The sequence below is a fragment of the Stegostoma tigrinum genome, chromosome 4 (assembly GCF_030684315.1).
Source record: "Stegostoma tigrinum isolate sSteTig4 chromosome 4, sSteTig4.hap1, whole genome shotgun sequence".
In the NCBI taxonomy this organism is placed as follows: Eukaryota; Metazoa; Chordata; class Chondrichthyes; order Orectolobiformes; family Stegostomatidae; genus Stegostoma; species Stegostoma tigrinum.
The window spans coordinates 72,159,457-72,172,046 of NC_081357.1; the positions used below are offsets into that span (position 1 = coordinate 72,159,457).

Below are 12,590 nucleotides of genomic sequence, written 5' to 3' on the forward strand. Positions count from 1 at the left end.
CATCTGTAGTTTAGTTCTTTCTGCACCAGAACATCTAAATTCAAGCCTCCCCTCCCACAGGCTAAAAAAAAAATCACCTTTTATTTAACTAGTATTTAGAAAATATAACAGGTCATTTAACAATTTGTTATATATGTGTTAATTGGTTTGGATGGAATAGAACGTGTTGACTTTCTAAAATATGAATGATTGACAGGAAAAGACACAATGAGAGCAATTTTGTAAAGTCCGGTGCATAAAGTCAGCTATCCAACTAATTGAAGCAATCCGGAACCATTTTTATGTCTAGGACTCACTTAAGAATAATTGGCAAGCAGTCTATCAATCTGTAGTGGATACATCAAACTATGGATGATTAGACAGTGATTTTGAAAAACAATGATATGCATTACTCCTGATGCCACATGTTGGCGAGCATGGGAATTGGTGAATGGAACGGATGAATGTGTGGCTGAAGGCTCAGAAAAGGAGGATGGGTTTTGGATTCGTGGATTGCTGGGGCCATTTTTGCAAAGATGTGACATATACAAGCCTGACACATTACAAATGAACAGGAACAGGGCCAACATTCTTGCCAAGGTAGTGGGAAGTTGCTTTTGTGGGAGGGAAGTCTTGCTAAAACTACGCAAGGCATTACTTAGACACAATATTAGTCGTTGAACACAGAAATATATGGTCCTGGCAAAACAGAAAGAACTGGTAGTGATTAGGAAACCAAGGGGCGCTCACAACCAGAAGTAAAGCTTTTTGCACCCAGTGAGACCAGATTGCCACAGAGTATGGGATATTATTATGAGGAGCAAGTGTGATTGGCCTGAGCAAAGGCTGCCACCAGATACTAGCTGAACTCCACCAGGGTCACCCTAGAGTTTCCAAAGTGAAGATGCTATGTCTGGTGGCTACAATTGGATGTAGATCTAGCTGCATTGGTAGGGCAGTGCCCAGAGTGTCAACAAGGACAAAATTTACTGCCAGCAGCTCACCCACAGTCCTGAGGACGGCGGGGTAAACCCTGAACTCAGTTACATGTCAACTCTGCATGTCCTTTCATGGACTCAATGTTCTTGGTCATTTTAGACTCCTACTCAAAGAAGTTGGAGGTGTAGGGAGTTCATTTGTTAAAAAGGGATTATGATAGAAAAGGTGCGGGCATTTTTTAAAAAACATGGGCTCCTGGAAGTGTTAGTCACAGATAACAGGTCATCGTTTACCAGCAATGATGCAAATATCTCAGCAAGGGACCCAGCAATCTCTTCCCTAGCTTAACACAAAGTTCTGGGAAATAACTGATCAGGTCTTGGGGATTTACCTACCTTTATGTGTTTTAAGACCTCTAGCTCCTGCTCTTCTGTAACATGAACTCTTTTCAAGACATCACTATTTATTTCCCAAAGTTCCCTTGCTTCCATGTCCTTCTCCACAGTAAGTACTGAATCAAAATATTTGTTTGGTATCTCACTCATCTCCTGTGGTTCTACACACAGGCGGCCACATTGATCTTTAAGGAGCCTGAGTCTCTTCTTTGTTACTCTTTTGTTCTTAATGTACTTATAGAATCTCTTTGGATTCTCCTTAATTCTCTTTGCCAAAGCTATCTCATGTCTCTTTTTGCCCTCCTGACTTCCCTCTTTAATATATTCCTACTGACCTTATACTTTTCCAGGGATTCACACAATCCCAGCTATTTATATCTGATATATGCCTCCTTTATCTTGACCAGAACCTCAATTTCTCTCGTCATCAAGCATTTCTTATACCCACCAGCCTTGCCCTTCACACCATCAGGAACATACCATCTCAGAATTCCTGATATCTCATTCTTAAAAGCCTCCTACTTCCCAACCTTCCCTTTACCTTCGAACGGCCTTCCCCAATTAACTTTTGAAAGTTCCTGCCTAATATTGTCAAAATTGGCCTTATTTCAATTTAGAATTTTGACTTTTCTATCAGTTCTATTCTTTTCCATAACAATTTTGAACCAATAGAATTATAATCACCTGCACCCCGCACCACGCATACCACCTCCCCCCACCACCGGCCTCCATCCCACCACTGATACCGCAGTCACTTGCCCTCTGATATTTCCCAACAGTAAGTCAAGTTTTGCTCTTGTACACTCTTAAATTCCTCCCCATCCAAGCCCTTAACACTATGGCAGTCTCAGTCCATGTCTGGAAAGTTAAAAACCCTTACTATTACCACCCTATTATTCTTACAGAAAACTGAGATCTCCTTTCATACTTATTTCTCAATTTCCTGCTGACTGTTGAGGTGGTCTGCAGCGGAGGTGGATCTATAATACCATCCCAACAAAGTGATCATCCCTTACTTCTCAGTTCCCCCATGTAACTTCATTGGATGATCTTCCAGAAATATCATTAATGCAGCTGTAACGTTATCCATGATCAAAAATGCCATACCCCCCTCCTCTCTTGCCTCCCCTTCTAAACTTCCTACAGCACCTATACCTTGGAAAATTAAGCTGCCAGCCCAGCCCATCCTTGAGCCATATATCTGCAATAGCTATAATATCCTAGTCACATTACAAGAATGCTGTTGGATCTGAAGCATTTAAATTATAGGGCGAGGCTGAATAGCTTGGAACTATTTTTTCGAGAGCTTCGGAGACTCAGAGGTTTATAAAATTATGACAGGCATGGATTGGCTTAATAGCTAAGGTGTTTTTCCTGGGGTGAAAGAGTCCAAAACTAAAGGATTTAGGTTTAGTCTGAGAGGGGAAAGATTTACAAAGGACCTGACAGGTGACTTTTTCACACAGAGGGTGGTCCGTAAATGGAACAAGTTGCCAGAGAAAGCGGTGGAGGGTGGAACAATTACAACATTTAAAAGGCATCTGGATGGGTATATGAATAGGAAGAATTTAGAGGGATATGGACCAAATGCTAACATGGGACTAGGTCAAATTAGGATGTCTGGCTAGCATGGATAACCTGGACTGAAGGGTCTGTTTATCTTCTGTATGACTCTATGAGTCATCTCTACCTTAAAAGGGAGACTGCTTATGTTTTACCTACATCATTTAGTGTTCCCAACAAGAGGAAATATCCTTCACCTATCCACTCTATCTAGTCTCTCAAGGTAAGAAAATAGGATCATGAATAGGTGTAGCCATTAGGCCTGCCAATGTGCCACACTGTTCCATACAGTTGTGGTTGCCGAATATTTCAATGTCTTTTACATACACTATCCCCATAAATCTTTCTACCATTGATAATCAATAATCTATCAACTACTACTTCAGCTAGACTTAAAGACTGAACTTCCAGAGGCCTTTGAGACAGACAATTACAAGATTCACAATTATTTGAGTAAAAGCTTTCTCCTCATTTCTCTCCAAAATGGCATAAGACCATAAGACCATAAGGCACAGGAGTGGAAGTAAGGCCATTCAGTCCATCAAGTCCACTCCACCATTTAAATCATGGCCGATCGGCATTTCAACTCCACTTCCCTGCACTCTCCCCATAGCCCATGATTCCTTCTGAGATCAAGAATTTGTCGATCTCTGCCTTGAAGGCACCCAACGTCCCAGCCTCCACTGCACTCCATGGCAATGAATTCCAAAAGCCCACCACTCTCTGGCTGAAGAAATGTCATCTCATTTCAGTTTTAAATTTTCCCCCTCTAATTTTAAGACTGTGCCCACAGGTCCTAGTCTCCCTGCCTAACGGAAACAACTTCCTAGCGTCCACCCCTTCTAAACCATACATTATCTTGTAAGTTTCTATTAGATGTCCCCTCAACCTTCTAACTTCTAATGAGTACAATCCCAGGATCCTTAGCCTTTCATCATACGTTAAACCTACCATTCCAGGGATCATCCGTGTGAATCGCCACTGGACATGCTCCAGGGCTAGTATGTCCTTCCTGAGGTGTGGGGCTCAAAATTGGACACAGTATTCTAAATGGATCCTCCTTAGCTTAAAATTGTGCCCCCGATACTAGCCTCTCCAACTTGGGTAAACATCTTACCTGCATCAACCCTGGATATTATTTTAAATTTTTAACAAGCTTCAAGGATATCATTTCTAATTACTTGAAAATCTACAGAATACAGGCCCTGTTTGCCCAATTTCTGCACAGAACAGTTCGCCAGTCTGAGAACATCTGGTGAACCATCATTTTACTTCCTCAATTACAATGATATCTTTCCTGAGATAAGAACACCAAAAATGTGTACAGTACTCCAACCATGGTCTAACCAAGCTGCTATACAACTGGAGCAAGATTTCACTATTCCTTTACTCAAATCAACATGTTATAAAGGCTACCATTCTACCATTCCCTTAGCCTTCCTATTAATTTGCTACATGTACACATTAGCTTTCAGTGACTCATTGACAAGTATACTTAGGTCCCTTTGAACATCAACACTGTCCAAGCCTGTCATCATTTAAGAAACGCACCACACGTGTTCCTCTAACCAAAACATTTTTCCAATCATTTTTTCCACATTATAATGCTTAATTCTAAGCCTGCCCAAATCATCCTCAAAGCATTTTACATCTTTCTCATGACACGTATTCCCGCTTAGCTTTGTGTCATTTGCAAATATTATATTTGGTCTCAAAGCATGATATATATTGTAAACAGCTGGGGCCCAAGTAATGATATTTGTGATACCCAGAAGTCACAGTCCGATAATACAAAATTCACTGACTCATTGAAACATATAACATCACTTATTTTTTAAACTGCAATAGAATGGCCCAGCCTGTTTAACCTTTTGTTACACTACCAGGAATACAATACTTCAGTCCAGCGGGATATATTTTTCATGCAGCCAATTTGCTTCTATCCAATCGCATTCTGATTTTGTAAGTATTCAGCTATGAGCCCCCTTGCACTTTCCTATGACAGATGTTCATTTAAATGCCTACAGGTTCCTACTTTCTGTTTTGAATTAATGGCACTACTTTTTTTATTTGCTAATCTTGGTATCAAGGAATCCTGATATCTGAGGAATTCTACTGGAAGATTTTAACCATTACTTGTTATATCTGTACCACCACTTCTTTAAACACTACAGGATGCAGGTTATCCATTCCTGGGGATTTGTCAGCCTTTAGATTCAGCAATTTTATTAGCACCTTTTCCTGTTGATAGTGATTGTTTTAAATCCATCCCTCCCTCACATTCTGAGTTTCAATTATCCTTGGGAAGGTTTCTAAGTCTTCTGTTTCATAGTCTCAACCATTTTTTTATTTTCTATGACCAAACCCATTCCCTAGAGTTTGCTGCTATGCCCTTAAGATGACAAGTACAGCTGCTACTTTACATCAGTGGCGGAGGGAGTGAATTTTTTAAGGTGGTAGTTGAGAAGTCAAGCAAGTGGGCTGTTTTGCCTTTGATACTATTCAGCTTCTGGTTATACTGGAGCTGTGGTAACTGAGGTAGGTCGGCAGTATTCCATCACACTCCTGACATGTGCTTTGTAGGTGGTGGTCAGACGTTGGAGAATAAGGAAATGAACTACCCACCACAGAATTCCTAGCCTCTGGTCTGCCCTTGTAGCTGCTGTATTCATACAGTTGCTCTAGTTCAGTTTCTCATAACAGTTCAATTTCCTGTAACCCTCAGGATGTTGATAGTGGAGGATTCGGTGATGATAATGCCACGACATGTCAAGAGATGATTCTCTCATGTTCATAATAGTCATAACCTTGGACTCGTGCGGTACAAATGTGACTTGCCACTTATGACCCAAGCAGACAGCAAGAACTGCAGATGCTGGAAGTCAGAGTCAATACAGTGTGAAGCAGGGGGAATACAGCATGTCCGGCAGTGTCACAGGAACAGGAAAGTCGACGTTTTGGGTCAGCACCCTTAACCAGGACTGGGGACGGGAAAGGGAGTTCAGAAATAAATAGAGGGAGTGGGGTGGGGTTGGGTGAAGGCAGGTGGGGTGGTGATAGTTGGATGCAGGTAAGGGGTTGTGGAGATTAGCCAATGGGAAGGGTGGGGTGGATAGGTGAGGAAGAAAATGGATGGACTGAGATAATGGGAACTGCAGATGCTGGAGAATCCGAGATAACAAAGTGTGGAGCTGGATGAACACAACAGGCCAAGCAGCATCATAGGAGCACAAAAACTGACGTTTCAGGCCTAGGCCCTTCATCAGAGGGATGAGAGGGAGGGCTAGACATGGGATGAGGCTGGGGTGGGGAGATTTTGAAGCTGGTGAACTCTATGTTGAGGCCATTGGCTGTAAGTTCCTGAGCAGGAATATAAGGCGTTGTTCCTCCAATTTTCATGTGGCCTCATTGTGACACTGGAGGAAGCCCAAGATGGACAAGCCATCAAGGGCGTGGGAAGGTGAGTTGAAATGGCTGGCAACCAGAAGGTGGTGTTAATAGGAGCGTACAGAGTGCAGATGTCCCACATATCTATCCTCAAATCTGCGCTTGGTCTCTCCGCCATAGAAGAGACCACTTTGGGAGCAGTGGGTGCAGTAGATCAGATTAGAAGACATACAGGTGAATCCCTGTTGGAAATGAAATGATACTTTGGGGCCTTAGATGTAGGTGAGATGGGAGGTATAGGGGAAGGTGTAGCACTTCTGGCGTTGCAGGGAAAGGCGCTGGGTGAGGTGGACTGGTGGGGAGTGTGGAACAGACAAGGGAGAGGCAGATAGAACAGTCTCTATAGAAATCAGATTGGGGTGGGAGGGGAATATCTGTTTGATGGTGGTTGCCTGTTTGCAGGTGGCCAAAGTGATGGAGGATGATGCATTGGATTGAGAAGTTGGTGGGGTGGCGTGTGAGGACCACATGACTCTATCTTTGTTTTTGTTGGCGGAGGGGCTTTGAGGGCAGAAGTGTGGGAAATGCAGGAGATGCGCTTGAGGTCATTATGAATCACAGGAGAGAAGAAGTTATGGTCCTTGAAGTAGGAGGACATCCGGGATGTTTGGGTGTGCAACTCTTCATCCTGGAAGGAGATGCAGCGCAAGCGGAGGAGCTGGGAGCATGGGATAACATTTTTGCAAGAGGGTGGGTGAGAGGAGGTATAGTCAAGGAATCTATGGGAATCAATGGGTTTGAAATAGCTGTCAGTGCCAGAGGTGGAGACGGAGACATCCAGGAAGGGGAGGGAGGTGTTGGAGATGATCCAGGTGAATTTGAGGTTGGGGTGAAAGTGTTGGTGAAGTTGATGAACTGTCTGACCTCATGGGAGCACAAGGCAGCACTGACAGTCATCGATGTAGTGGAGGAAGAAGTGAGGGGTGGTGCCAGTGTAACTGCGGAAGAGGGACTGTACAAAGTTTCCTATGAAATGATTGACATCCAATAACCACGACCACTATACTGGTATGACTTTAAACTGAAGGGAAATTTTCTCTTGATTTCAGTATTGTTCAGGCTCCTTAGCCATGTTTGATTAAATGCTAACTTGATGTCAATGACAGTCACTCCCACCTCAATACAGCAGTTGTCTTTCATCCATGTTTGGAGTAAGGAAGCATCAAGGTCAGGAGCTGATTGGCTCTGGCAGAACCCAAACATAGTATCATTGAGTAAGTTATTTCTAAGAAGATACCTCTTGTCAAAGACCCCTTCCATCACTTTGCTTTAACATCAAATAATGCAAACATAAACATTCTGTTTCAATAGGGAATAAGTAATCTATTTCAAAAATATTATAATTTCAAGCTCTTTTTGCAAAATATTGCACAAAAGACTACTTACAAGGTAAATACTCAATTTTATAGTTTGCAGGAAGGTTGTTTTGCAATTGTTCAGAACTGGTGGTGAGTTCATCAGAAGTTAAAGTTCTAGCAGATATTACTTCATGCAGTACAATTACACTCCCATTTCTAAATTAATAAAGGCAAGAAAAGAGAATTATCGCTCACATTTTCTTAAATAATGTAATTTAACTTAAAGATCCAATGAAGGCACAAATGAATGTGAAATTCTGTCTACACCTTGTATAGTTTAAAGAAGGCTAAAATAAAGGTTACATTCTCTTCAATAAAGGTACCAAATTTAAAATTGGAGATTCACCAGTCTGACAAACTCACTAACCTTCCACCAAAGTGTCAGCAGTTTTTTGGAGTAACTTCAGTAGTCCCCTTGTCATTTCTGGAATCCCTTGACGGAGATGCCAAGGATACACAATATTTTTGTCATATACACAAGAAGGATATGAGATTTGATGCAACTTCTAGAAATTTTTATCCCAACCATGCTGTCCCTGTTCTGTCCTGGTATCCGGGGAGGAGATGGGAAGGCAGAATTAAAGCAAGACCAAAGTTTGGCTTTTACAAGAATTGTTGCAGGATTATCTTGCAAAAAATTTTTTTTTTCTCTCCTTGGGTATGCGAAAATTGTGAGCTACCTGCACTGGGACTAATTCCCAACAATCCATTGACACCCAAGTAGCTCACCACCATGAATGGGATACTCAATACCCTGCTGCCAGTTTAAGGCAGTGGGCCACCTGCACTATGATAAATTTTCAGCCTAAGGGCAGGGTTCAGAGGAGACTATAATGTAGATCATCCAAAGGCAGAAGTCTTCAGCAATATTTGTAGGGAAGAGGACGAAGAAATAGCTGATCAGGAAATGAAACATGCTAATTTTTCTTTATTTACAACTTGGCATTTTAAATTGCCTGGGCGCAGAAATAAGGGAAGATTGTGCGGGCTGGATTATAGGCCATATTAATGTGCGTCCAATTTAAAAAGAATGAGGAGAAATCTCGCAGCTACATTACAGATATTTCTATGTATTTCCCTCAAATGTAAAGATATTCTTTACACCAGGGAAAGTAACAAAAATAATTTACTTCAACTGTTTCTCCACAGATGCTGCCAGGCCTGCTGAGTTTTTCCAGCAACTTCTGTTTTTGTTCCTGATTTACAGCATCCGCAGTTCTTTTGGTTTTTATGAACTGCATTTTATGCTGTGAAGGAACCAGTTGAGGTTCAGTCAGTTTGTTTGAGATTATTGGATCCTCACAAAATGCAGAGACAGAAAAACAAAGTAAATGGACTGAATCTTACAAAAAGTTGACTACATGACATTTTTGCAAATTCATGAAAGTTTTGTCTGTGTGAGACCCCCCTGAATTTTCTTTGCTGTCTTCCTAAATTTGCTTGATGCTGCAATTGCATTCCATTCATTCTACTCTCCCACTTGCTATGGGCAGAAGTATTAACTACTGCCGGGAAATCCTGGGATTCCTGGCATTGGCACCATATTTAAAACGTCATAGTGCACCCAAACAAGTATTGACAGTCCGGAGATGCTCTATAAAATTGATGTCATTTACTATAAATACAGCAAAAAGTTGAGAGTGTGAATCTTTCAAAAATAGTGAAAATACAGGGACAACATGTTCCCAGAAAGGTGAAGGAAGGCAACAGGTCCATGAACACTGGGTGTCCTGAATGTACAGGATTGGATAAGGAAAAAAATGGGAAGTTTATGGTAGATAGCCTGGACTTAAAAAAACTGCAGGAGTATAGAAAATGCAGAGGATTATTAAAAGAAAATAGGAGAGCAAAGAGGAGGCTTGATTTAAAAAAAAAATACTGGCGGGTAATATAAAGGAAAATCCATAGGCATTGCATAAATATGTTCAGAGCAAGATGATAACCAGAAAGAGTAGGGTCCAATAGAATCCAAAGTGGCAATCTGCATGGAGAAGCTGAAGATAAAACCTTTCAACTAGTAGTATGTAACTGTATTCGCTATAAAGAAGGAAACTGTAGCTGTAGAAATCAGAGAATAGGGCTGTGATAAAACAAAACAAGTAATCATTGAGAATGAAGAGGTATTAAAGGTTTCTGCAGGCTGGAAATTGAACAATTTCGCAAACCCAGATGAGATATTTCCCAGGCTATTGTGAGAAGCAGGGGAGGAGATGGAAGAGACTTTGATATAAATATTTAAATCTTCTCTGGATGAACACAGCGGGTCTAGGCCCGAAACGTCAGCTTTTGTGCTCCTGAGATGCTGCTTGGCCTGCTGTGTTCATCCAGCTCCACACTTTGTTATCTCGGATTCTCCAGCATCTGCAGTTCCTGTTATCTGTGACGGCAAGTACATATTTTGGTTAAGAAAACCTATGGAATACTTCATTAGTCAAGGCATAGAAAAGAAAGGAGGTTATGATGAATCTATATAGATGTCAGTTAAACCACTGCTGGAGTCCATATAGTTCTTGTTATCACAGTATGGGAAGGATGTGATTACACTGGAGGGTGTGCAGAGAATTTTAAGCTGTGAAGAGAGACTAGATAGGCTGGAGTTGTTTCCCCTGGAGCACAGAAGACTAGGAGGGGACTGGATTGATAATAGTCAGGCAAAAAAAGTAAATTCACGAAAATCCTGCTAGCCTATGCGCTGTTCTCTCATTAGAGGGAGTCAGAAGTCACACGACACCAGGAAATAGTCCAACAGGTTTATTTGAAATCACAAGCTTTCGGAATGCTGCCCCTTCATCAGTTGAAGTGAAGACAGGCATCCAGGCACAGAGTTTAAAATCAGAAAGATCAAAAGATCACACGCATGGTGCATGTGGCGTGTTGACCTGCTGATCGATAAGCCTCTGCAGTGATCAAGAGTGTCAGATGGTATGAGTAAAGTGTCAACAGCTAAATCACAAGTGAAGGGATGACCTATAATCTGATTAATTGAGGCACAGAGATAATTACAAAAAAAACTAAGGTGATGCTAGAGACAGACCAAATAACTGGAATAACATGACAGGTATGAGTCTCATGCCAAGGGTCTAACTAAAGTAACAAGTAATCCAAAACTATACAAACTAATTAAGGTTGAGAGATCATAACAAATTATCAAGGTGATGGTGGCAAAACAGGACAGTAAGGAAGATTTTACAGATACAGAGCAGTGTGGTGGGGATACATGCAGTGCAACATGAACCCAAGATCACGTTTCAGGCCATCTTCATGGCATGGAACCTGGCTATCAGTTTCTACTCGGCGATTCTGTGTTGTGTATTTCAAAGGCCACCTTGGAGGATGCTTACCCAAAGATCGGAAGCTGAATGTCCTTGAGTGCTGAAGTATTCCTGACTGGGAGGGAATGTTCCTGTCTGGCAACTGTTGCACAGTGTCCATTCATCTGTTGTCACAGCACCTGCACAGTCTCACCAATATACCATGTGTATAGGGGTTGGGATAAGGACATGTTGAACTCGATATTGAGTCCAGAAGGCTGTCGTTTTGTCAAGTGGAAGTGAGGTGCTGTTCGAGGTGGATGTTGGTGAACAGCCTAGCCCCAGAAATGTCAAAGAAGGGAAAGGAGAAATCAGAGAAAGACTAGGTGAAGCTGAGGATAAGATGGAAATTGGAAGTGAAATTGATCAACCTTTCCAATTCCGTACAAGAGAGGGAAGCAGCCTTATCTATCATTGTGAAATAAAATGAGGGCTTGGTGACCGCTTTGCCAAACACCGATGTTCAGTTGCAAAAAAGACCCTGAGCTTCCAGTCGCCTGCCACTTCAACACACCACATTGACCCCTGACCAAAATCTCTGCCTCAGGCTTGCTGCAGTGAAGCTTGGCACAAGCAGGAACAACAGGACTTCATTTTCCGCTTGGGAAGTCAACAGCCTTCTAGACTCAATGTTGAGTTCAACAATTTTCTGGATTAAGCTCTCCCATGAGCTTACCCAAAACCTCCACACACCAAAATTGTTGTCACATGGTCTGCTATTACACAAAACCCATTGTTAACCACTAACAGTCTCCATTAACATCCACTCACCGTCTTAGCCTCATTGTTATCCATTCCTTTGTCTGTCCAACTTTTCTTCTCTCCCTTTTGGGCTCTATTTCCACCTATCATTTATTCCTTAACCCCTCCCTTCACCTTATCTTCTGTCAAAAAGCTAACATTTTCCTCGCTGCCATCGGTTCTGAGGAAGGGTCACTGGATGCAAAGCGTTAACTCTGATTTCTCTCCACAAATGCTGCCAGGCATGTTGAACTTTTCCAGAAATTTCTGCTTGTTTACATATTAAGTTCTCTACATTTAGACAGTAAACTTTAAGGATAAAATGTGACTGTGAAAAAGTTTTGCTTTAAAATATTTCACTTACGTGAAACCTACAACATTCACCGTAGCGTCTGGACGTACACTTTGGAAACTGTTCTCCAGCTAGAGAAATGGAAAGAAATGTTAGAAAAATGATATTCTAAAGATAAATGTATAAATAACAGAAGAGTGGCAAACTATATTCCTTATACAGGAAAATAAATGTAAATACTTCTAAATCAATAGTCAACAATATTGTGACACAAATCTCGATGTATCAGGGTATGTAACAATGTCAACAGTTCATTAGATTTGTACCTATTTAAGTTTTTAAGGTTTTTACTTGCTTGCAGACAAGTTGATTTGTTTACAGCTCAGTGAGGGAAACCATCAATTGGTAAGATGAATAAAAACAAAACTTCATAGTTTTACAAGCTTTATCAACAAACAAGATTAAAAGAAATAATGTTTCATACTTGCAATGGTTAATTTTCAGAGCTAGAGAGGTTGATTGGCAGAAATTAATATTTACCACACTGTTAAAAGACCAGTTCAAC

At 41.3% G+C, this 12,590-nt stretch overlaps 1 protein-coding gene across 1 annotated transcript in view; it reads right to left on the reverse strand.

The window, feature by feature from the left end:
* Positions 1 to 12,590, reverse strand: part of LOC125452167 (adhesion G protein-coupled receptor F5-like) — an 81,073-nt gene that overhangs the window by 21,860 nt on the left and 46,623 nt on the right. Inside the window, exons 7-8 of the mRNA XM_048530237.1 lie at positions 12,098 to 12,156; positions 7,710 to 7,837 (exon numbers count right to left, since the gene is read on the reverse strand). Coding sequence (XP_048386194.1) covers positions 7,710 to 7,837; positions 12,098 to 12,156 — 187 coding nt within the window. The remainder of the gene's footprint in view (positions 1 to 7,709; positions 7,838 to 12,097; positions 12,157 to 12,590) is intronic.